General features: G+C 33.2%; 1 protein-coding gene across 5 annotated transcripts in view; it reads left to right on the forward strand.

The window, feature by feature from the left end:
• The window catches only part of LOC110599396 (uncharacterized), a 179,535-nt gene that overhangs the window by 11,025 nt on the left and 143,214 nt on the right, over positions 1–25,296 (forward strand). For 3 of the 5 annotated variants that reach the window (XR_013424949.1, XR_013424948.1, XR_002485341.3), the window contains exons 2-4: positions 5,041–5,254; positions 20,338–20,392; positions 24,151–24,205. Coding sequence is in view for 2 of the 5 variants with exons in the window: in XM_078019427.1 (XP_077875553.1) it covers positions 5,135–5,254; positions 20,338–20,392 (175 nt within the window). In the remaining 3 variants the exon portion in view is untranslated. The remainder of the gene's footprint in view (positions 1–5,040; positions 5,255–20,337; positions 20,393–24,150; positions 24,206–25,296) is intronic. The other 2 variants (XM_078019427.1, XM_078019426.1) reach the window with 1 other exon arrangement.

Consider the following 25,296-nt stretch of genomic DNA (forward strand, 5'->3'; position numbering starts at 1 on the left):
ACATTTGAGCCTAATTGTTCATCTAGTAGGCACAGGGTCTCTTGTCTAATGCCTAGGTCCTTGATCCACTTTGAGATGAGTTTTGTGCAGATCTTCTTAAATTTCTTTCTTTAGTATCTCTTATAGTTTTCTTCATGGGTGTCTTTCACCACTTTTGTTAAATTAATGCCCAAATATTTTATTTTTGAAGCTATTGTGAATGGAATAGTTTTCCTACTTTTCTCTTTCAGTTGATTCATCACTGATTTGTAGGAATGCAATTGATTTATGGGTGTGAATTTTATATCCTGCTACTTTGCTGAGTCCAGTTCTAAGTTCTAGAATTTTTCTGGTGGAGTTTTTTGGGTGTTCTATATAGAATCATGTCATCAGCAAATAAGAATAGTTGTAGTTTTTCTTTTCCTATTTATGTCCCTTCAAGTTCTTTCTTTTGTTTAATTGCTCTGGCTAGAGTTTCCAGGACTATATTGAATAGAAGTAATAAATAGGGCACCCCTGTTTGTTCAAGTTTTTAGAGGGAATGCTTTCATTTTTTCTCCATTTAGAATGATGTTGGCCTTGGGCTTGTTATATATATCATTTACAATGTTGAGGTATGTTCCTACTATCCCTAGTTTTTTGAGAATGAATTGATGCTGAATTTTGTCAAATGCCTTTTCTGCATCTATTGGGATGATCATGTGATTCTTATCTTTATGTCTATAGATGTGATAAATTATGTTTATTGATTTCTGTATGTTGGATCAACCTTGCATCCCTGCGATGAATTCCACTTGATCATGCATACTATCTTTTTAAAATGTTTTTGCATTCAATTTGCCAGTGTTTTATCAGGAATTTTTCCATGTATATTCATCATCAGGCATATTGGTCTGAAGTTTTCTTTCTTTGATGTGTCTTTGTCTGGTTTTGATATCAGAATGATACGACCTTCATAGGAGGGGTTTTAGAAATTTCAGCTTTTTTGTCTTTCTCTTTGTTAGCTTGAATAAGGGTTTATCAATTTTATTTATTTTTTCAAAGAACCAACTTTTTGTTTTCATTGATCTTTTGGATTTTGTATGTTTTTTTGTTTGTTTCAATTTCACTGATTTCACCTCTCATTTTGTTTATTTCCTGTCTTCTACTGTTTTTGGTATTGATTTGTTCTTCTTTGTCTAGAGCTTAAAGACATAATGTTAGGTTATTTATTTGCTGACTCTATTCTTTTCATGAATGAGCTCAATACAATTAACTTTCCTCTTAGAATTGCTTTTCTAGTGTCATGGAGTTTGATATGTTGTATTGCTAATCTAATTTACTCCTAAGATTTTTTTTATTTCATTCCTGATTTTTTGTGCTAGACATTGGTCATTCAATAACATATTATTTGGTCTCCAGGTGTTAGATTAGTTCTATTTTTACATTGTCATTTATTTCTAATTTCATTCCATTATGATCTTATAGAATGCAAAGTATTATCTCTATTTTTTTGTATTTTCTAAGAGTTGCTTTGTGACCTAAGATGTGGTCTATTTAGGGAAGGATCCATGTGTTGCTGTGAAGAAAGGGTATTCAGTCATTGATGGTTGAAATATTCTACATATATATCTGTGAAGTCTATATTATGAATTGTATTTTTTTAGTTCTATTGTATCTTTATTTAGCTTTAGTTGGGAGGACCTAAACAGTGCTGACAGAGGTGTGTTAAAGTCACCCGATATTATTGTGTTGTGGTCTATTCAAATCTTGAAACTGAGAGGGTTTGTTTGATGTACATAGATACTCCACTGTTTGGGGCAAAAATGTTTATGATTGTCATTTCTAGTTGTTGTGTGATTCCCTTAAGCAGTATGAAATGTCCTTCTTTGTCACTTCTGACTAACTTTTGCTTGAAGTCCACTTTAACTCATATGAAGATGGAAACCCCTGCTTATTTATAAGATCCATGTGAATGATATGTTTTTTCCCATCATTTTACCTTTGTTCTATGTGTTAGCTTATGAGGTGAGTCTCTTGGAGGTAGCACATTGTTAGGTCTTGTTTTTAATCCAATCTGCCAGTCTGTTTCTTGATTGATGAGTTTAGACCATTTACATTCAATGTTATTATTGAGAAATGATTTTCATTCCCTGGCATGTTGATTTATTTCTTAATTTTACTTTAGATTACTTTCTCCTTTCATTGACTATTGTTCTAGTGGAATTCCTCCCTTTATTGGTTTTCACTTTTCTTTTCCATTTCTTCTTCATAAAACATTTTATTGAGTATGTTTTGTAGTGCAGTCTTTCTTGTGAATTCTTTTAAATTTTATCATGGATAAACAAAAGGATTTTATTTCATCATGAATTTTGAAAAGTTTAAAAGATGTCTGCTTAATTTCTTTTCATAGGCTTTCTTTATTGAAGTTATCTTTCACCTCCTGAAATTTATCTCTGATTTCACTCCTTACATCATCCTTCATGTTGCGAATCAGTTTAACTATGCATATTCCAAACTCCTTCTCTGATATTTCTTCTACTGTGTTGTCAATGGAATCTACTATTGGAGCATCTTGGCTTGTTTATGGCACTTTTTTTCTCTTGTTTTTTCATGTTGTACACGTGTCTGCACATCTAGCATTGTGGATCTTTCTTGGCTCTGATGTCTGCTATATTTAAAACTAATATGGCTATGCATTGTTTTCATTTGATTAATGTTAGTATGTCATATCTTTCCCCATCATTTGCTTTAAATCTGTGTGTATGTGTGTGTGTGTGTGTGTGTGTGTATTTAAAGTGAATTTTCATATGAGCAACAGAAAATTTGGTCCTGTTATTTGATCCATTCTGATAAATTCTGTCTTTTAATTGATGTGTTTATCACATTGATAGTTAAAGTAATTATCAATAATTTTAAATTAACATCTACCATACATTTTCTACATATTGCCCTTGTTCTCTGTTACCTTCTAATTTTTATTATGTTCTCTGTTTTTAATTGAGCATTTTATGTAATTCTACTTTATTCCCCTTCTGTAATAGTAATTATTGTTTTTAAAAATCTTCTTTAGAGTTCCCTTAGATTTTCTAATATTCATGTACAATTAATCCAGGTCCACTTTCAAATAACACTATACTGCTTCATGGGTAATGAGAGTACCTTACAATAACAAAATAACTGTAATTCCTTCCTCCTGTCCCTCAATCATTGCTATCACTCATTTCACCCATATGTAAGCATATATATATATATATATATATATATATATATATATATATTATGCATGCATATATATGTATATATATTCATACATAATTGAATAAATTATTGCCAGTGCTATTTTAAGCTATTAATCTTAATTGATCAATTAAGAATATGAAAATTAAAAAAATTTATTTGACCTTTATATCTTCCCTTTTTGGTGTTCTTCCTTTCTCCACATAGATCTAAGTATTTTAGTGACATAATTTTCCTTTTCTATAAAGTGTTTCTTTTAACATTGTTTGCAAGACAGCTCTATAGACAACATATTTACTCAATTTTTTTTTTCTTGATCTGAGAATCTCTCTTTGTTCCTCACTTTTGAAGTATACTGAACTCTAGGTTGGTATTTTATTTCTCTAAATACTCCATTTTAATTTACTCTCTTTGTACTTCCTGGTTTCTGGAAAATAAATAGAAATTCTTATCTTTGTTCCCCCTTAGGTTGTTTTTCTCCATTTTGTATTATCAGAATTTTTATATATTTTAGTTTTGATTTTCTGTAGTTTTAATATTATATGCCTAGGTGTTATTTGTTTGCTTGTTTATTTGGCATTCTTCCTACTTGGCATTCTTTGAGATTTCTGGAACTATGGTTTGCTGCCTGATACTAATTATGGAAAAATCCTCAGTTGTTATTCTTTAAACTAGGCCTTCTGTTCTTTCTATCTTTTCCTCCTGTTATTCCTATTATACACTTGTTGCACCTTTTGTAGTGGCTCCAAAGTTCTTGGGTATTCTTTTCATTTTTTTTCACTCATTTTTTCCTTTTCTGATTTTTGGTTTTGAGAATTTTCATTTGAGATGTGTTATAGTTTGGATATGAGGTGTCCCATGAAAGTTTATGAGAAGATTATGAGTGCCATAACCTAATTGGTAAATTAATCCACTTGATAGATGAATAATTTGAAAGGACTACTGTATTTAGTGGCATATGTAGGCAGGTAGGATGTGACTGAAGAAGGTGTTTCACTGGGAGGGTGCCTTTGGGGATTATATCTTGTCCCACCAGCCCCCATCTCTCTCCACCCCTCACCCACTTTGCTTCCTGGCTACCATAAACTGAGCAGTTTTTATCTGCCATTCCCTTCTGCTATGATGTTCTGCCTTACCTTGGATTCAGAGCAATAGAATCAGTAGACTCTGGAATGAAACTACTGAAACTGCAAGCCCTAAATAAACTTTTTCTCCTCTAAATTGCTCTTGTTAGATGTTTTGTTCATAGCAACGAAAAGCTGACTAATACAAGATTGCTTCAAGCCTCAAAAATTCTTCCCTCAGTTTTGTCCAGTCTATTAATAAGTCCATCAAAGACAATCTTTATTTCTGTTACAGTGGTTTGACTATCTAGAATTTCTTTTCTGTCTTTCTTAAAATGTCTTCTCTGCTTGAATTACCTATCTGTTTTTGCATGTCATCTACTTTATCCATTAAAGCTTTTAGCTTATTAATTATAGTTGTTTTAAAATCAGTCTGATAATTCTAACATCTCTGCAATGTCTGCATCTGACTTTGATGACCTGTCTCTTCAATCTGTCATTTTTGGTCTTTTTGTACCTTGCATGATACACTGGGCGAGAGTTGAATATTTCCCTTCTCTCAAAGAAAGCTAAAGGGATTGAAATTACATAGTTTTCTTCCTCGAAATGGAATACTAAAGTTGACTAAAATTGGGTATTTCTCTTCCACAAGGTAGGTTGAACTCTGAAAAACTTAAATAGTTTGGTTTCTGATTCAATAGTTTATCCAAGGAGCAGACACTATTAAGAATAGACTACTCTAACTTCAGGATTGTTCTTTTTTCTCTTTTCCTTCCAGGAGCAGGAATAAATTTTTCTTTACTATTCACCATGAGAAATTGGTAGAACTCAAGAACAGAAGACTCACAGATGTGTGTGCCCCTAGCACCATAATGGGGTCCCTATGGAGATTTTATCTCTCAGACTTGTTCACACTGAGACCTTTGCAAATCGTCAACTGCAGTTCACATATTCCTATCCTGGCTTGTTTTCCTGTGGAGATTTCTATTCAGGTAAATTGCAATGCTCTGTCTTTACCTGTTTGGCTTTCCAATTTTAGGACATGGTTTTCCCTATGACCTTGCTTCTTCTAGGGCTCTAATTGACTGTGTGCTCATTTCCCAGTCTCTTCACCCTTCTACTTTCTGTTAAGACAAAATGTCACCAATCTCTTCAAGTGGTAGAACAGAAAGTAAACTGGAAGTCCAGAAATTTCCGAAATTTCTTTAATGCCCTATTTATTCTCCATGTTGGATATATATATATATATACACACACACACACTTTGTTTTTGAGATGGGGGTCTTCCTGTATCACCAGGCTGGGCTCAAACTCATAAACTCAAGTGATCTTTCTACCTTAGTCTTCTGAGTAGTGGGGACTACAGGCATGTGCCACCATGCCTGGACTATTGTTGGTCCTTCTTTAATTTTACCTCTGTCATCAAAAATTATATGAAAGAGTTTTATAAGTGTGAAGATTGTTATACATGTTGTATTTTCTAATATAAAAGAATTACTTATAAATATTCATCATAATAATAATATATACTTATGTTTTAATAGCAATTTATGCATGCATTTATAAAATAAGGCTTATATTCCTTCCTCAATTTTTATCATCAAGCTCTGACTTAAATAGAATTGTTATTATCCCAAATTATAAAAAGTATCTGAAGCTAGCATAGTACTCTTATTCTTCCTTGATCATATAGTTTAGTGAAAGACAGAGTCAGAATTAGACATCAGGTTTCTCCAGCTTCAATATGCTGAACCATGCTTCCCAAAACATGTGTTGGTGTTGGCAGAAATGTCTTGTCTACTCTAATATATGCCAGAGATGAGTATATCTGACTCCCTCTAGTTTGTTAAAACACCAGTACTTTGGGGTACAAAATGTAATCATGCACAATGTTTAAATGCTTGACTTATAAAATAATATATTATGGCCGTTAGGAAAAATGGATTCTGATAACAAGAACATTAATAACCCCTTATTGACAATATTGTTCTAATATTGCCAAGTATTCAAGTATTCACCCTCCTTCTTAAGTCATTCCCGGATGCTCAGCTTCTATTGTTATACATTTTCTGAGTTTTAACATTGCCATACTAAGTTGGAATTTATAAAAGCTTTCCTTTGCAGACAAAAGTTGGCAAGCACACACTTTAAAATGAAGGCAAGAGGTACTATGGCATTAGTGAGGCTCAGAATATATGAACCATATGATCACTGATGACAAACAGATTAAAAAAATACAAGAAATATGCACAACACACTTTTGATTTTCCAAGACCATGATGTGAGAAGATTGGAAAGTCTTGATTTGTTAACTCTATTATAAAGAATCTCATGAAGATGAAAATAGAGGAATTCAAGTTGCCTCTAAATATTTTAAATATTCATAAGAAAAAAATTATAGAACACATCTATTTTTTCTGTTCTTCTTGAAAAATTTATTTTTTAAATAAATATTTGGGATTACCTCTGCATTAAAAAAAAAATGAAAAGCTTATATTGCCTAAAATGTGCTATACACTTTATATGCATACAATTTAAAGGGGTAAGTAGATCTTACCACTTGTTTTTCATTTCTTTTTATGATTGTCTATAAATTAAGTGATCCATCAGAGATGAATAACTATAAACGATGACCTGTGCAACTTTGAGAGATAACCTTATAATTGTTTTTACTCGATTCAAATGAGCTGCATTAAACATCACTGGTATCTGGTGAAGATCAATATATTTTCAGGTTTTGGAAAATTATTAAAAGTTGAAACCATAGTTGTCTTTAAATGATTGCTTTTTCTTTTTTTAATCTCTAAATAAATAGATGACAAGTCCTAACTCCTATACCTCTGTAATTTTCATGTCTCCATTATTTCTGTCATTGCCTCAATAACTATTTCTCAGGAATAATCCTGTGCCCTACTAAAATAACAACATAGCCTCCTAAGAAATCTCACAAAACCTACAATCTATTTTGTACATTATGCTCATGTTAATTCTCATATAAAACAATTCCAATGAAAATTTTTCCTTACTAAATCAAAACTCACAAGCCTATAATGATAACCACAGGATTTTGTGTAGTCCAGATACTTTGACCATGCTACTCTGCCTGCTTTTTAGGCTATTTCTCAGTCTTGTGTGGATGGATTTTAATTTTCAGAGTAGTTTCCAAGCAATACAAGAGAAGGGTGTATTTCTAATTGTCTTTTCTAGTTACCATGTTTATTAAACATTGAATGCTTTATTTGTGTCCTCAAGGTTAATTCACATATATTACATCTAAAGTCAATTTGCTTCAAGTTTTATTATATTTAAATATCTAATAACAAGCCATTACTCATGCATAATGATGGAAAAATAAGAAATTTATAGGCATTCAAATCTTTTTATAATTTCTTATTTGCAGAAAATTCAGTTACTAGAATTAAGCAACATGAGCTTACCAATAGTACTACCCAAATTTCAACTATCACAGTATGTATCTGTAAGTAAGTTAATAAAACACTATTTTGCTTTGGATGTACTATGTCCCCTGAAAGCTCATCTTTGAGAAAATTCAGGTATATTCAGAGGTAAAATGACTAGATTATAAGAGCTATAATCTAATCAATGTATTAATCCATTAGATGGATTAATAATTTGAATGGATTAATTGGTGTTAATTGTAGGCAAGCAGGGTATGGCTGGAAAAAGTAGGTCGCTGCAGGGTGGGAGTGTAGGGTAACTTTGGGAATTATATTATTCCTGGCTCTTTATATTCAAGCTCTGAGCTTGAATATTCTCATCTGCCTTCCCTTGCCACATCTTCCATGATGATGTTTGGACTTACCTTAGACCCAGAATAATGTGGTCCACTGACTATGAACTGAACCCCTGAAATTGTGAGCCAACATAAAGTTTTCCTTCTCAGGTTGTTCTTTTTGGGTATATTGGTCAGCAACAACACAAAACTGACTAACACGGGTACAAATTTCAATGCTTTTGTTCACTCTACATTTCACTGTATAACTATCAGACATGCCTCATGATCAAGAAATAATCATGCTCTTCTTTCAATGTTGGCCAATGATTGATCACTGCACATCTGTAACTCAGTTTTCCTAGAGGCATACAACAATGTAGCTGCCTCAGCTCCTAGTTTTGTGGTGATAAACCCATGAGATATTTTATCAAAAAATGGATAATAAAAAGACACAACTTTCCAACAAAGATCAAAGTGCAGTAAATGGAAAAAAAAAACATGATAAAGCTCGAAGTAAAATTTGAATCACATGAAAATAGGTATATAGAATAAATAGCTGACTGTGGAAATGTTGACATGGCTAACATTGGAGAGAATCTAGAGGTTTATGGAAAGTAAACTTATTGACATGGATAAGACAGTGATGGCAACAAAAAGGATGGCATTGTCCCAGAGGAAGTGCTGCCAAAAAACCAGCACATTAAAAGACACTCAGAGATTTCACAGTATTGAAAACAACAAAAGATAAAATGTCATAAGCACATAGAAACTTAGAAGTGTGGCTATTCCAAGTCTTCAAAATGATGGTAGCTCTGATTCCTCTGTTAAGTTATAAGAAAGCATGTGATTTTCAAGCCACTCTTGACATTTTTTTTTTAGAAAGAAACACTTTAATTCTCAATGTTTCTGATGGTTTAAATTTAATGTATGTTATAAAAATAATGGTTTTATAAAATTTTTCATTGGTTATACATTTAAAACTGTCATTAAGGGAGTTTTTAATGTTTTGACAAATAGTTTATATGTAAGAGATAATTTTTAACTTTTCTTATTATCACTATCATTTTTCACAGTTTCAGATTGTGTGGACATTTTCACAGCCTTGCATTACTATACAAAATGAGGTCTGCCACTGTGTATGCACAGTACCCCCCACACACATATATATGAATGTGTGTGTGTGTGTGTGTACATATTCAATTAAATCACTCCCAGGAGATGAATATTGGGAATCTTTTCAACTGAAATTTATACATACAGTATTAGTAGTCATCTTAAAATAGCTAAGCCTGGATATAAATTACATCTGAATTATAAATTTCTAAACAAGAAATGTTATAAAATTCAATTTATTTTACAATATTTGTAGCATAATTATTTTATACAACCTTTGTTGGAGCTACTCACCAGCTTGTCTTTTTATTCGAATATTCTTCAAAATAATTTTAAGTTGCTTGCATAGGCAAGTCTTGGGTTCATAGAGCTAGTTTAGTTTAACCTCTCTGGTAGATATTCTCAATATTGAAGTATAGTAGTTAACACTTTCTGGCACCACCTGCCAAGAAGAATGTTAATTGTTTTCTGTGAAAGATGTAATTTAATTATTCATCAAAATGTCTTAAATGCAGTTGCTGTCTTCTGAGAAATAGGCCCTTAGCACATTTCAGCCCTCTAATTTTCTGGCTCATTTGTCCTTGTTTCTTAACATATGGAAAAATTACATTTAATAATGGAATATATATTTCAATACTTTACATAAAAAACATTCATTTTTTTTAATATTGAGATTTTGCAAAAATATACATATGACTCCCTTTATTTAAATAACAAGTTTTTCAAAATTTATTGACCTGAGTGACTATATACTATTTTAACAAACAAAACAACAAAATAGAACCTATCTTATGTTACACAAAAATTTGTGCACATATACTATGAACAGTCTTTGATGTATAGGTCAGGAAATGGGATATTCAAATTAATTCAATCTTCTTAATAACAGTTACTCTATATCTGCCTTCAAAGATTAGCATTTTTGCAGAAAATGGAGCCAATAATTGTCTTCAGTGTAATTCTAAAAAATTAGAAGATATTTTAAGTAATTCTTCATAAAGACTTATAATTGTATATCTCAAGAAATACAATGCTGGTTAATGAAGATTTCTAACTGAAAAGAAAAACTTGCCAGATTCCAGAATATACTGATTATAAACATTGTTCTTTAATTTTTAGTAACTGCTATTTGAGATTTGTGTAGATTAAGAGATTTTGTTGGACAATTATGAGAAAAAAGCAAAAATTATCCAACTAGCTGAGACTCATGCTTAGACCTTTAGGGGTTCCAGTGTGCTCTGAATAGGTTTCAATTGTCTCCCTTAAATCGTGTTTAAAAAGTTACATATTTCCACCCCAATTCCATTACCCCCTACTCACTCTTAATTAGCTGTCCTTAAAGTTGTTGACCCAAGCATGGCTGAATTTCACTCTGTTTCAACACCTGACTTTCAAGGAGATCCATCAATAGCTTTTCCCTTTATAAAGTGGATTTGAATTACTTCTACTTAATTTATTTTTTAAGGATCCAAGGGATAGATCCTTGTTCTCATATTCCCAGACTTGTTAAAGGAACTATCTGCTCTTTCCAAACCCTTCACAGTCTTACAAATAACAATCAGATCCCACCTAGTACTGTAACTGAAAAGCTCAGTCCCTGTTCCAATGCCAATCAATGCCAATGTAATAATGAGGACATGGTTTTGAGAAAAAGAAAAAAAAAAAAAAGTTGTTTTGCTTTGCTAGCAAAGGAGAAACACAGGGAACTCCTGTCCCAGAGTCTGTGACTCACCCAATCAGGAGGGATAAGGGTTTTTTAAAGGAATTTCAAGGGTTACATTCCAGGTGTTCTCTGGTCTAAGGCCCCAGGGTGCCTTGATGGTTTAGGATTCACTTGTTAATTTAGGAGCTATTCACTGTCCTGATCAGCTGGCATCTCCTTCCTGTGTGTGTTTAAGGGCAATTTACTGGGGGAAGAAAAGATAACACTGTCTCCCTGATCTTGTTAGGCATGGGGAGAGGTTTGAAGAGCGAGAGAAATTTTTTGTTTTTGTTGTTTAAATAAGCCTTAGAGCAATAAGGGCTACATTCAGGAGGGTAAGGTACCACAGTTACAATGCTTGTCTTAAAAAAAGCGATTTACTAAATTTAAGGTTTGACTATTGAAGATTATCTTCACAAACACTTATTTGTCATAACGCAATCAAGAAGTAATCATGAAAAAACAGGAGTCAGAAATCCTAAGTCCTTTGCTTAGAAGCAGCGTAATATTTGTAAAGTTCTCTAAACTCCAAGTTTAGTTAATTTTATTTGTAAAATGGCTATAGTAATTTAAAGTGCATAGTGCTATTGAAAGAATTAAATTAGATGAAATATATTATATTTAGACCATATGATCAACACTAAAATGTTGTCAGCTGTTACTAGAAAAACCATGTAATTTATTATCAAATTCTGTTCAGAAATTTTGTCTAGGACAAGTACTAAACTAAACAGGACATGAAGCTTAATATAGAATTTCCCCAGGAAAACCATAATTATGATGACCTTGTTTTTATGATTTTGTTGTGTATTTAGTTTTACTTAAGGCAAATGCAATTTACCTTCCTACCCATTCACACCATCTTGTATCTTTTGGTTTGTGTATCCCAACCTATCTACTATTAAAAGTATAGCATTATCAAGTGAAGTTGGGTGGCAATAATGTGTCCAAAGATCCCATAGACACCTGAGAATGCAGTCGATTGCTAGAGGAGTTCATCCCAGCAGCTTTAAGAACATAATGATGGCTGTAATGACCTGAGCTCTTCATTAGAAACACTCTTATCCTTTTCAAAGCCCTCATTATGTCCATTTACACAAATTTAGGGTAATGGAAGTTCAATTACAACTCACATTATTATGTGAATTCTATCTAATATATTATATACATTATACATTCATCCAAACTCAAAGGTTCTTGTGAAAGGAATGCTTCAGAGTGAAATAATTTCATTTTGCTCTTTGGAATAAATACTTTCTTTTCTTTTATAGTTACAGACTTTAGAAACACGATAGCATTTTTCTTCCTGCAGCTAGAGAGATATAATAAGATATCAAATATGTTTATGCGATGATGATGCTAGCAGCTGGGTTATGTCAAAATTCCTTCATTTATTACTTCAGATTTACCAACAATTATGAACATCTTTAAAACCAGCTTACAAAGTTTGAACATATTTTACTTCTATAACCAGAACATACTCCAAACATATGGATTAAGAAAATGAGAATATTCACTTATATATTACAGCTGGGGGCAATTGGGGGACAATGTAGAAGTTATTAAGGTTGCTTAAAATTTCCTCCTATGTACCAAGATTTTGAGTTATAGAAACATAAAAATCTATTATATTCTTCTGAGTCGTGGTAGAAGCAGTCTTCATTACTCTAACAGGCTAGTTTCAGACTGGGAGAAAGGAAACCTAATCATCATCTAGCATTGTCAATTAACCTCTCTGTATTTTAGTGTCTCCTTAAAATTTTTCAAGCATAGAAATTGTGATCCTATGCTTCTAGGGCTTCTTGCCAATTTAAAAGAAATGAGTCATACCTCTGGAACAAAAAAAGAAAAAAAGAAAAGAGATGACAACCATACAATTCTTCATGAATTGGTATGAAAGAAAATTAAAGGAAGAGAAACAAGATCACTTAAAAGAGCCAAATCCAGCCCTCTGTAATCATACAGCATACCCTTGATGGTGTGCCTATGTTTAGAAATATTTATGACAGCACCATAGGCATCTATTCTTATAAGGTCAACAGTGGCTTCAACGTGACACTTGTCCTGAGTGACTCTCAATTGCGTAGATTCTTTTGTGTGTGTACAGGAATTCTTTCAGAATCACTAGCAGTGATTTGTTTTTCAGTTTCATTTAAATAATATAATAAGAGTTTCTTATCACTCTACTTGTAAACTTTTGCCCAATGTTGTCCTCAGATTACTGAAGAATTTATTCATGCAATCATATCCTTCAGAGTACTATTCATTAGAATGGAGATTACATGTGTCTCACAACAGCAGAAAGGAGAGTCACTGCTTCCTCCTAGATGCTTCCCAAAGGTAAAGCGAAATAGGACCAAGCTGTACTAACCTCCAGGCCACAGAGATTCCGGGAGAGGTTACTCAGTGTCTGCCAAGAGTGGGGAGCTTCATCACGGGTCCCACTAGGAATGCTTGGAAATGAAGGAAACTTTAAAATGATTGTAGTCTCAGAACAAATATTTTTACTTCCAAGAATAATATGCTTTTTTGAGCGAACTGACATATTCTGGCCTGCTTTCTTGCATGAAGAAGCTCAAGTTTCAGTACATTAAATTTATGATGCCACTTGGGCCTTCCAAGGGAACTTAGGAAAGAGACACATGATGTTTTAAGCTGAAATCTTGTTTTTAAAACCAAACCTGGTTTGTATAAAACTCTTCTATGTCCTTTGGTTTAAAAAAAGAAAAGAAAACTCAACAATAACTACCCAACATTAACCCTTTTTTAGGATCAGAGAGCTTAAAGATCCTTTTATAATTATCTAAAAATATGTAATTTTATCCACTACAAGTTGGATTTCAAATTTTATAACCAATTAAAGGTTCCATTAAGCTTGATGTTCCATGAATTTGATCCCTTGTCTATTTCTTACTCTCTTGCCAACTATGGCAACCTTTAAATATTTCCCAATTATAAAACTGTGCTTTGCACAGTAATTCCCCAAAAAAGGCAAATATAAACTTGGCCAATAAGTTTTTTTTCTTTCTTTCTTTCTATCAATCACTTTGGTAAATCAATCACTTTGGTAAATTAATGAATTGGTAAATCAATCACTTTGGTAAATTAATGAATTTCATTTGGGTCCCACTACCAGTATGAGGCCCCAAGATAGGGAAACTTTTCCGGATATTTCTGAGGTACATTCTGTCAGGCTTCCTGGGATTCATATTCAGAAACAGAGGAATGCTTTCCACTTCTCATTGTGCCATCACAGGATCCTTAGGGTGAATAACTATGATGTACTGGGAAGGTGTAGGAGCTAGAAATTTTGCTAATGTGCAAGTTACAGGGCATGGAGGAAATAATGGTAACTGGTAGCTTGAAAAAAGTACTAAATAGAAAGTTCTCCTTTTTCTGGGAATTTGGAAGGATTAAGGTAGAAATACCAACATCACTGGGTAATGTATATACATCAATGCATGACAGGGCAGATGCTTGAGTATTATGTCAAGGGTCTAAACTGGAATTTTCCCCTGAAAACATACAAACAAACAAACAAAAAAGGAAACAATAAATAAATAAGAAAGCAAAAATCTTGACTCTCAGCCTTTGAAAATGAAGAATTGTATTGTTGTTTACTGTTAAGTAAGGACTTAGCATGGTGTCTGACATAGCAGTAAGTACCCTTAAAAAATGTGGAATGTATGACTGAATATACCAGTAGAGAAAAACATTGTAATTAAAAATAGTAACACTAATATTTCCAAGGTTTCCTTTATTCAATGCCCTGCCATCCAAGGTGGTGTCAGTTTTGCTCATTCATTGAAAAGTTCACAGCAACATTTCATTTAACGATTTACCATTCAGTGATGTCTATTTCCTGAGATGTTATTGAAAAGCATATTTTTTAGAGTTAAGAAGAACAATTTCTTGTTTTCTTGATAATTTCTACTGCAGTTATTAGCCAGAATTTCTTTGTATTATAAGTATCTTTTCATTCGTCTTTTTTTTTTAGCCATATGATTTATTTTTATTTTTTTTAGTCATACATGACAGCAGAATGTATTTTGATATATAATACATACATGGGATGTACATACATCAATCATAATGTCTGTTCTATTCTGCTGCCCTTCTTATACTTCCTACTCCTCCCCTCCTCTTCCATCCTTTCTCTCTATCCAATCTAATGTGACACACATTTTTTTTTTCTTTTTCTCATCACAACACCATGTATGTATTCTGTATAACAATGAGGTTCTCCTTCCATCTTCTGGTGCAACTCCCCTTCTCCCTCTTTTTCCCTCCCACTTCATTGGTCTTTTGTTTTTACCTCCAGCAGTCCCATTCTCTTTCAATTACTATGACTTTGTAATGTGTCTTTGTGTCTGGTAGGGACAACCTCACCTTTGCCATCTTTTTTTTTTTTTTTTTTTGGTGTTAGGGATTTACATTGGGTGTGCTTTACCAGTGAACCACATGATTCGTTCTTTTTCTTTTTCTTTCTTTATTTATTCATTTATTTTTGAGACAGAGTCTCACTAAATTTCTTAGGACCTTGCTGAATTATGAAAGCTGACCTTAAACTTGGAATCCTCCCTTTTCAGCCTCCTGAGCTATTGGGATTAAAGGAGTGCGCTACTTCCCCCCACCCCAACCCCTCGCCATTTTTTGCCCATGATCATATGAACTCATGGATATTATTCTTCAACATGCATTTTAGAATTAGTTTAAGTTTTTTCAAAATTCTAGTTGGATATTTCTTTGGAATTGCATGAGTGTACGGGCTTATTTGTGGAGAAATTATCCACATTATATTATAACACTAACTTGTTTCATTTTCTATTATCTCTCTCTCTCTGTGTATGTGTGTGTGGTGTTCTTTAATGACCTTTTAGTAGAATTTTAAATTTTGGTCATAAAGACCATGTGAATTCTCCATAAAGCTAATTTCTATATTTTATAGTTTTTGTCACTTTGTAGATTGTTTTGAAATATCAACTGTATTGTACTTATTAGTTAGAGATTATGTAAATTAGTAATTCTTAACTATGTAAAAATAAATCATTTGGTCAGCTTATACAAAATAATCATGCTCAGACCCTATTCCTGATAATTAAATCCAAATTGAGTCTACATTGGTGAAATACATACGGGTTTGTGATTGTCATTTCCCTTTGATGTACTGTCCATTTTAACAGTAATTATTATCCACACTGTCCTTTATGATGTTTTCAACTTTAACATCTACTTTTCCTTATGTTAAAAATTTTAACATTGACTTTTTTTTAATTTCCTGTGTTTCTGTTATAAGTCTTCAAAATTTGGCTTTCAAACTTTCTGATTCTTATTGTTCTAAATATTGATTTTGCAAGTGAGATGTTGTAGCTTTTTAAATAAATTGGAGAACTCTCTTTTGATTAATTTTATCATTCTTAAAACATTTACTCTTGCCCACTTATTGACTCTACACTTATGTCTGCCATCTCATTTTGTGATTTTTTTTTGTATATATGTGTGTATGTATGTCTGCAACTCTAAGCACTTGGATTTTGATGACCAACTAACACACACCACCTTAAGTTTATGAAATCATAGAGGAGTGCCAGATTTCTGACTGATGGCAGCTCCTAGATTGGTTCTTTGGGCAGTCTGAGAAAGAGAACAGAACATAACTAGAATGCTCTTTAACTTAGGCCACTTCAGTTGGTTATTTCCTTCCTATTTAGAGACCAGCTTTCTTTCTTATCTTTCTACAGTAGCTTTTAAGTATTCCTGTGAATGCCTTAGAACCAATCACCTCTATCCTTGCTATACATTATAACCATTGTGGGGCTAATTAAGAAATATCAATGTTTGAATGTTACCTGAAATTATTATCATTGGAAATTATACCATTTGGAAATTGGTATTTTTCTTCCTTTTAAAGCCCCATATCCTTCAGGGTTCTACTGGGCAGCCAGTGGCTAAACCCCATTGTATTATAAATAACCAACGTCCATGGTTCATAATGTTCACATACAAGATCTTGGTCCTGGGATTATGCTTTCCTGGAAAGTTTTGTAAGCCTCCTACATGGGGAAATCTGTTTGTTGGGTTCTGTGTATTCTGAATTCTGGACCTTCCTGACAAGTCTCATAGAACATTTGTGAGTGAGATAGAGAGTGCACTATCCCGCTCAGACCTTCCACCTAATTACTTCTGGATTAATCTTAACCAAGGTAATGTGGAGGGCTAGGAGCTTAGAATAAGACACAAGAAGAATTTTGTATCTGAAGCTTTGTTGTCTCTCCCAGGCCTTCTCTTGCTCTTCACTTCTATAGGCCCCCTACCCAGGGACTTAACCTCTATCTTTTTTAGGTTCCACATAGGACATTTTTGTTAGGTGTGCCATGAAGCTTTAAATGCTGTCAAAGTCTTTGTGTGTGCTCTGATGTTGAATGCTTGGTTTGGGAGCAGCATTTCCTCTGAGTTCTTTCTTCTGCGCACACTGCCATTGTTCTTCAGCTAGTGTTGATTTGAATGTTGATAATATCTTGTAGGCTACTTTGCCATCTTCCTGAGGACAAGGGCCTTCATCTCTGATAACTACTATTTCCTCTGGCCCCCCAAAAGGCTTTGCTTGGCCCTCAAAATCATCTTTATTCATTGCTGTTATCTTCAAATAGTGAGTTTTTCCTTCTTAAACAGCTTAGATTTTCTAAGTTTCAATGCAAATGTTGGAATTAATCTTGAACAATAGCATATGTATTAATTCAAAATGCAAGTAGACTGCTATTTAGTCATGTAATGAGATGTATGTGACTATGGTTTCAATTTTGGCATGATTCTTAGTAGTTTCAGTGAGTTTATAAATATCAGTTTATACTTAGCATGCCACATTTATTATGATTGATACAAATCAGTCTATTGTGTTTACTCTGAAAAAATAATATTTTATAGAGGACATAGACCTCTAATATATTTTAGTTTCCTGGTTTATTATTATCTAACATTTCTATAATATCTAAATTTTCCATGGCAAATAGTCTACAGGGAAAGTAAAATAGTAAAGGATATTTTATTACACCATGCAACACAGAAAGGGAAAACAGTTGCTAAATTTCTGGTAGCAAATAGAGTCTACAGAGAAAGTAAGATATTTAAGGGTATTTTATATACCATGCAACACAGAAAGGGAAAAACACACGTAAGTTCTGGAGTGAATAAATCAAGTGCAGGGCATACCCTGCAGCCTCAGGAAACAGGATGTGTTTGCAAAGAAGAAGGCAAGTTATGGTACAGGTGATAAAGGGCTCCAACAATCAGCCACAGAGTGGTCCTACAGAGAATTACATACCTAAGGACATGGATGTTGTCTTTATACAAAATCAGTCTGAGAGAAGAGTCTATCACAGTTAATGGAAAGGGAAAGAAGAAAACTCTAAATGGGTTATGAGCAATTTAGTGAAAGAATAAAACAAAAGGGGTAGGGGCAGGGAGAAATTGAGAGAGCGAGAGAAAGAGAGAGAGAGAGAGAGAGAGAGAGAGAGAGAGAGAGAGAGAGAGACAGAGAGACAGAGAGACAGAGAGTCAGAGAGACAGAGAGAGAGACAGAGAGAGAAATTGAGGGAGAGTAAAACAAGCATTTGGTACAACTAAATGAACAGATTGGGAGAGTTTTGTTTCTCCCTTTAAGAAAATGTCACAATTTAAATGGAATTTAATAATTTCTAAAACTTAATTTGTTTTCCTTTTATTATGGTCACCAACTTACCCAATATAGTTCACTTATTGTTATTTTTTATCTTTAATTATCAGTTTATCTGCTCAAATATTAAGGAATAACTTAGATATAAAATAATTATACTTTATAATATCAGTATGAAATATTAATCTCATTTTTTGGAAAGAATAAAAAATACTAATTTCTCATATCTATAATAACATATGCATCACTATATTGTGTTTGAAACATTAAATATCTTTTTAAATTCAAAGCAGACATTTAAATTGAATAAATTCTAAGTAAATTATTTACTCACTAATTTTCTTATAGGCAATGGAACATTTAGATTTAGAGTTCGTTTATGTAATAAAATTAAAATAAACTTTGCACACAATTTTAAAAGATTCAGAAACAGGACAATGGTATGTATCTGACTAGTGAATTGAATTAAAAGATTATGGGCAAAATCTGTACTAATATATTTAAAAAGGAAAATTCTGTGATAATTACCATGTCCTGCTTTCAGTTAATGAATGGAAAGCCTTACTGAAGATCTACAGACTCTTATTACAGAGGTTACATGGGAATACTAATTATTATTGTATTATTATCTAAAAAACATTGTCTTTAAATATGAAAAATTTGAATATTTTAAATAAATTCAAACACTGCCCATCTCTTGAAAAGTCATTGCAGTAGTTTTCCCCAGATTAAATACTCCACCATTTTGCGAACCAGGTATGTTTGGAGGTATCTAAGTGGCTGAAAATAACCAGATAGTCAACAAACATCTATAATCCTACCAAGACAGTTTACTGGTGATTCAGTAGTCTCTCAGTTCCTTGAATTGAAAAGCTAGGCATTTTTTTCCCCTCAGTTGATAGATGTGACTGCTTTCAAACTCAGATTTTGCTCAAAGCTCTTAAGTTGAAAAATAAGTGCACATACTTTATCAGACAAGCATGTTTGAAGTTTGAAGTTTTGGACTTAATTTGTTCTAAGACAATTAGAAATTTTCTTAATTACTGTTTTAGTCTTCTAAAAACTAATGAGAGCGAGCGAGCGAGAGAGAGAGTGTTTGTGTAAATATAACCACTGCTGTGTTTTCTTGAAATAATAGCCATATGTGAATTATTGATAAGTAACCCCATGGGTTATATTCATTGATCCCTTTTTCCTTTGGTGTGGATGCCATTATTTCTGATGTTTTTAAGATTGGTGCCAGGAGTGATACAGACTGAGGGAGCTGCTAGCACAAGCATGGTCTGTGCCCCTGAATGAGCACTTCACAGTCAGGCTGTAGTGTACTTAACTAAATTATTCCCAATAATTTAGACACATGAACTAGAATACAACCAAAATTTTCATCTAGATTCAAATGAAAATTAAGCTAACACTTTAGTGTGAAGATGTCAAAAATAAATTGTCTATTTGCATTCCTGTTCTGGTTTACCACATTTTCCAGTTTTGAATAGGATCAAACTAAAGGAATCTTCATAAATTAGCATGCTAACCCAAGAGAAAGCAATTATCCAGCATCATAAATCTCAAAATAAGAATTCTGCTGGTAACATTTTGTAAATCTCACTGATATATGAGGACCTTGGGCTATGTATTTGGGTAGGGCTTGCACTTAGCGATCATTGCAAAAAATAGAGGGAGAATTAAAACACCAGAAATATAAATTTAAAAAATCCTGAGATGTTTCTACTGTTTAAAGTGACTTTTATCTTTTGAGGGATACAGTAAGAAATCAGTTAATTAGTTAAAATCATTTATTTTTCTCATAATAACTATTTAATCACAATTCCATTTTTTTTTGTTGTTGTTCCAGAGAATGTGTGTCTTTTTATGCAAGACCCTCAGTTGGATCACCAGCACTAAAAAAGGTAAAAGCACAATACTTGCTATGAAAATTTTTCTTCCAATATTAAAGGTCCAATAACAAAAATATAAAAAGCATTAAAAATTCACAGATTTTCAAGGTAGAATATGGTGCATTGATATATACATTATAAAAATAAACAAACATATTTCTTAATAAATGAAACTCAACATAACTTGAGAAAATTGCAAATACATGCCAATAATAAGTTACTATAATAATTGACTACTGTAAACTATAAGTAGTATATATTTATGTACCATAGAGCTCTCCATACAGATATAACCACAGATATATACCATATGTAGCATACCACTGCATGTTAGGACCTAAGTATTTTAAAATCTAAATGATTAAGTATTTTATAATATACCACATTTTATTTTAATGAACCAATCTATACAAATGAATTAGAAGCAACATTTCTCCTACGTGCTTTCTCTAGCAATGTTTTCCTATGCTAGACTTGTTCCTTCAAAGAAAAGGTTTTCATCTCTTTATAATTTTGTTCTGAAAAATAATATTTTCCAGTGCTAGGTCTCCATCTATCATTTTACTCATGTAAGTGAGTAAATATCTTTTACCAAGACAAATGAAAATTCGTCTCCTTTTCGTCAGATCTTTAGCTTTCTTCCTCTCATATTGGAGAAATATATTTCTTCTCATGTTTTAGTTCCCTTTAAAAAATGTCCCTTTGAATAAGACCATCATTTGACCCAATGGTCCCACTCCTCAGTATGTAGCTGGAGGACTTAAAATTAGCATACTATAGCAACACAGCCACGTCAATGTTTATAGCAGCTCAATTCACAATAATTAAGTTGTGGAACCAACCTAGGTGCCCTTCAATAGATGAACAAAGAAAGAAAATGTGATTGATACACACACACACACACACACACACACACACAATAGATTACTCAGTCATAAAGAAGATTTAAATTATGGCATTTGCCAGTAAATGGATGGAACTGGAGACTATTGCTAAGTGAAATAAGCCAATATATATATATAAAAAAAAGGTTGAATGTTCTCTCTGATATGCCGATGCTAAAACACTATAAGGGAGAATTAGAAATTCATCAAATTAAACAAAAACAAATGAGAGTAAGGGAGCGGGGATGGGAATAGGAAAGACAGTAGAATGAATTGTACATAAGTTTCCTATGTTCATATATGAATACACAAGCAGCGTAACTCCACATCATGTACAACCACCAGAATGCAATCCTAATTAGAATAAGTTATGCTCCATGTATATGAAATATGTCAAAATACACTTTACTGTCATGTATATCTAAAGAGAACAAATTTTAAAAATGAAAAAAAAAAACAATTAAAAATGTCCCTTTGTATTGGTAGGTAATGTATTAACTTCTGATATTTTCTCAAGTACAGATGGTCACTTTGTTATTTCACTTTATAAAAGAAGGGTACAATCTCCTCTCCATTGTTTTTCCATTATTGTATGTATTTTCCATTAAAGAATCAGAGTGACGATGTTCCCATTTTTTATTCTGACACTTTGTTTTCCCTGAAGTTTCTAATCATTCTTTTCAATATACTATTTATAATAAATCTACCCTATATTTCTTTTATTAACCTATCCTTTCAACTGTTGTATTATTGTTATTGTTATTATTATTTTGGAAATCTTCATTCAGATTTCTTCTCTGCTTTGATCTAAATCAGTAGCTCTGTTTGTTACATTTCTTTCCTGTTCACTGAATTCTGTCTTTTTCCTTCTTTTGCTTACCTCTCACTGCCCCCACTTTTTAAAAAATAAATTCTGGTGTGCTGTAAAGCATGGAGATGATTCAAGGCAGAGCCAGAGATCCTGCCTTTCCCAGTGGTATAGCTGCCACTCCTCAAGGATGCACTCTGAGTAGCAGTGCTCTAGACTAGTGCTGTCCAATGTCCAATAGAAACAGAATGCAGGTTAAATATACTATTTTAATGTTTCCAGTAGTCATAAAGAAATAGGTGAAATTAAATTTAATAAAATACCTAACCCAATATATCTAAAATTTCAACTTATTGATATTTAAACTTATTCAAAAAGTATCTTCATAGTTTTTCATACTAAATCTTCAACATCTGGAACATATCCTGCACTTCACAGCAAATTTTGATTTGGACTAGCCACATTTTGAATGTTCCCCAGTCCCATGTAGCAAAGTATTGGTCAGTGCAGTCCTACAGAATCCCTTACATGTGTGCATAGGGATACATTTACAAAAAATGCTCAGTTACTGTACAAAATAGTGAAACAATGTGAAAGACAATCCTAAATGCCTGTTGCAAGAAAATTAACGAGTGGACTGTGATATAATAATATTTAATTATATTACCATGCAGAATTAAAACTATAACTTCATACCACAGGGGTGAATTTACAAACAAATTGGAGTAAAAAAAAGTAAATTGCATATAATTGCACTTACACAATTAAAAAAAACTAACCGTAAACACATGCACACACACACACATACACACAAACACATGATAGAGCACAAAAGCAATCCAGTGGAATAATAAAACTAAAGTCGTGGCCGGGGTTTCCTAACTGGCCTTGGGAGATACTGAAAGAACTGCTGGGAATAGAGAGTTGTCATGGGAGGGCATATAGGAAGCTCTGAGAGCTCTGAGTTTTGATAATAGACTAGCTGTTCTGTTGGCTGGTGCCGTCAAGGGTGTTGGATTTTATATAATTATACTGCAAGCCTCTTCACTTACTATATAATAAAATGAGTTTTCTCCAAGAAAACACAGCCCAAGACAATGGCTGAAATGCAGGTGTTTGCTTTGAGAAGTGGTTCCAGGAAACAGAACAAAGCATCTAGGGAGAAACAGGGAGGAAGAGAAGGCCTATAGTTATTGAAAACATCTGGAAGACAGCTGGAGCTAAAATCTGCCAGGACCTTCCATGGAACCAAATAGAATATATACCTCAGAATTTTGGCTCAAGGGGAAATGAGGTGCATTCATCACCAGCTCCTTAGTCCAGGCTGCCCCTGAGGTGCTTACTCTCTCCACCTCCAGGATGGGCAGGAAGGGTGCCAAGGTGGCTTCCACAGGCCTCCCACGCAAGGATTTCAGGGAAGCCTCAGGCTCAAGGTAAGAGGTCATCATTTAGCTGGGGCAAGATGGTTGTGACAGGTGTGACACAACGATAAAAGAAGTCCTAGAGGGTGTGTGACAGGACCAGACTGCATTACATATATTTTTAGGTAGGTGTCTAACATTTTTTAAATGATGTTAAAGGAAAAATTGTCTATATAATTGGCCCTCTGTATCTTCATGTTTCACATATCCAGATTCAACTACTACAGATTGAGAATATTAAAATATAACTGATTTGGTACTGAACATGTAGAGACTTTTTTCCTTGTCATTATTCCCTAAGCAGTGTAACAATTATTTACACAGAATTTACATTGTATTAGGTACTATAAGTATTATGTAATCCACAGATGACAAAGCACATGGGATGCTGAGTATAGAGTATATGCAAATAAATGTACCATTTTAGGTAAAAGAATATTCATAAATTTTGGTGTCTGTGAGAGATCCAGGAACCAATGCCCCACAGTTAGTAAAGGATGACTGCACTTTTCTTTTTCTCTAGGTAAAAATAATTTCAAGGGGATTTTGTACTTATTGGATACTGGAGTGACTCAAACATGACCTAAGGACCTTTCATGACCTTGCGTTGGTGACTTCTATAACATTGTTTTTAAATGCTCTCCCTGTTTTTTACAGCAACATGGAACAATTGACCTGATATTCTTTGAATTCACCAACTCTTGGAGTCATGGTAGGACCATCAGTGCCTTTGCGGGGTGGACCCCACTTCCCTATGGCTTTCCCTCCCTATGGTCTGTACTCATCTGTCAGCTGATGGGAGCAGAATTTCTTTACTGCCTTATCTTCACATGCACTCCCACTTTGCCCACTCATACGTCACTCTCTAGACCATGTGCTGCTTTTCTTTTTGTGGTATTTATCAATATCTAGCATTCCATTATACAAATACTTTTTGCCTGTCTCTCCTACTAAAGTAAAATTTTCATGAGAACAAGGATGCTTTTTGGCTCATGCCTTTACCCCAAGAGCCTAAGAAGTATTTAATGCCTAATAGATGCTCAATGAATATTTTTTGAATGATCTTTCACTCTTTCAATATTAAAAATCCTGCCCCTAGTTAGTTTTTCTTAAATTTTAGATTTATATACATCAAAGTACTTCACTCATTTAGTTTTAAATTTTTACAATTGTCTATCTGAATTTCTTTTGAAAGACTCAATCCAAAGCTAACAAAATATCACTTGCAATATTTTTCAAGAACTTAAATCCAAAGCAAGTGCTTGCAATATGTGGCCTCTGTAATCACTATGAATGTTATAAAAGCTAAGCAGACTGTTGAGTTTTAATGAAACCTGAAATTGAACAAATTCACACAACCTCAGAACTGAGTGCTCTGCATGGTAGTTGCAAGTACTATATGAAGTGGTCATCGGCACCTGCAAACAACACATATCCTGGGAAGGATATTTAAGTGTGAAGAGTGGTTCTGGGATAACTGAGGTGCCAGTCTATGTCTTTGTGAATGTAAATTATGGGAAAGAGAAACAGGCTTCACAGTTTAAATTTAATATAATACTAACATTTTTACATATTAATTTAGCCCTAGTTTACTGTTATAGTATTTTAGTTTCCACTTAGCAGTTTGGGTAGCACCTGGTTATATTTGGAGCTGTTTCTTTTATTGATAAACAGTACATTTAAAATCAACCAAAATCCATTTATATACAAGAATGCTTTCTATAGTATGTATCTGCTTATTTCACACATGGTCTTGCCCCCAAGGCATATGGGAATAAGACCTGGTCAGGGTATATGTATAAG

The sequence above is a fragment of the Ictidomys tridecemlineatus genome, chromosome 8, assembly GCF_052094955.1.
Source record: "Ictidomys tridecemlineatus isolate mIctTri1 chromosome 8, mIctTri1.hap1, whole genome shotgun sequence".
NCBI lineage: Eukaryota > Metazoa > Chordata > Mammalia > Rodentia > Sciuridae > Ictidomys > Ictidomys tridecemlineatus.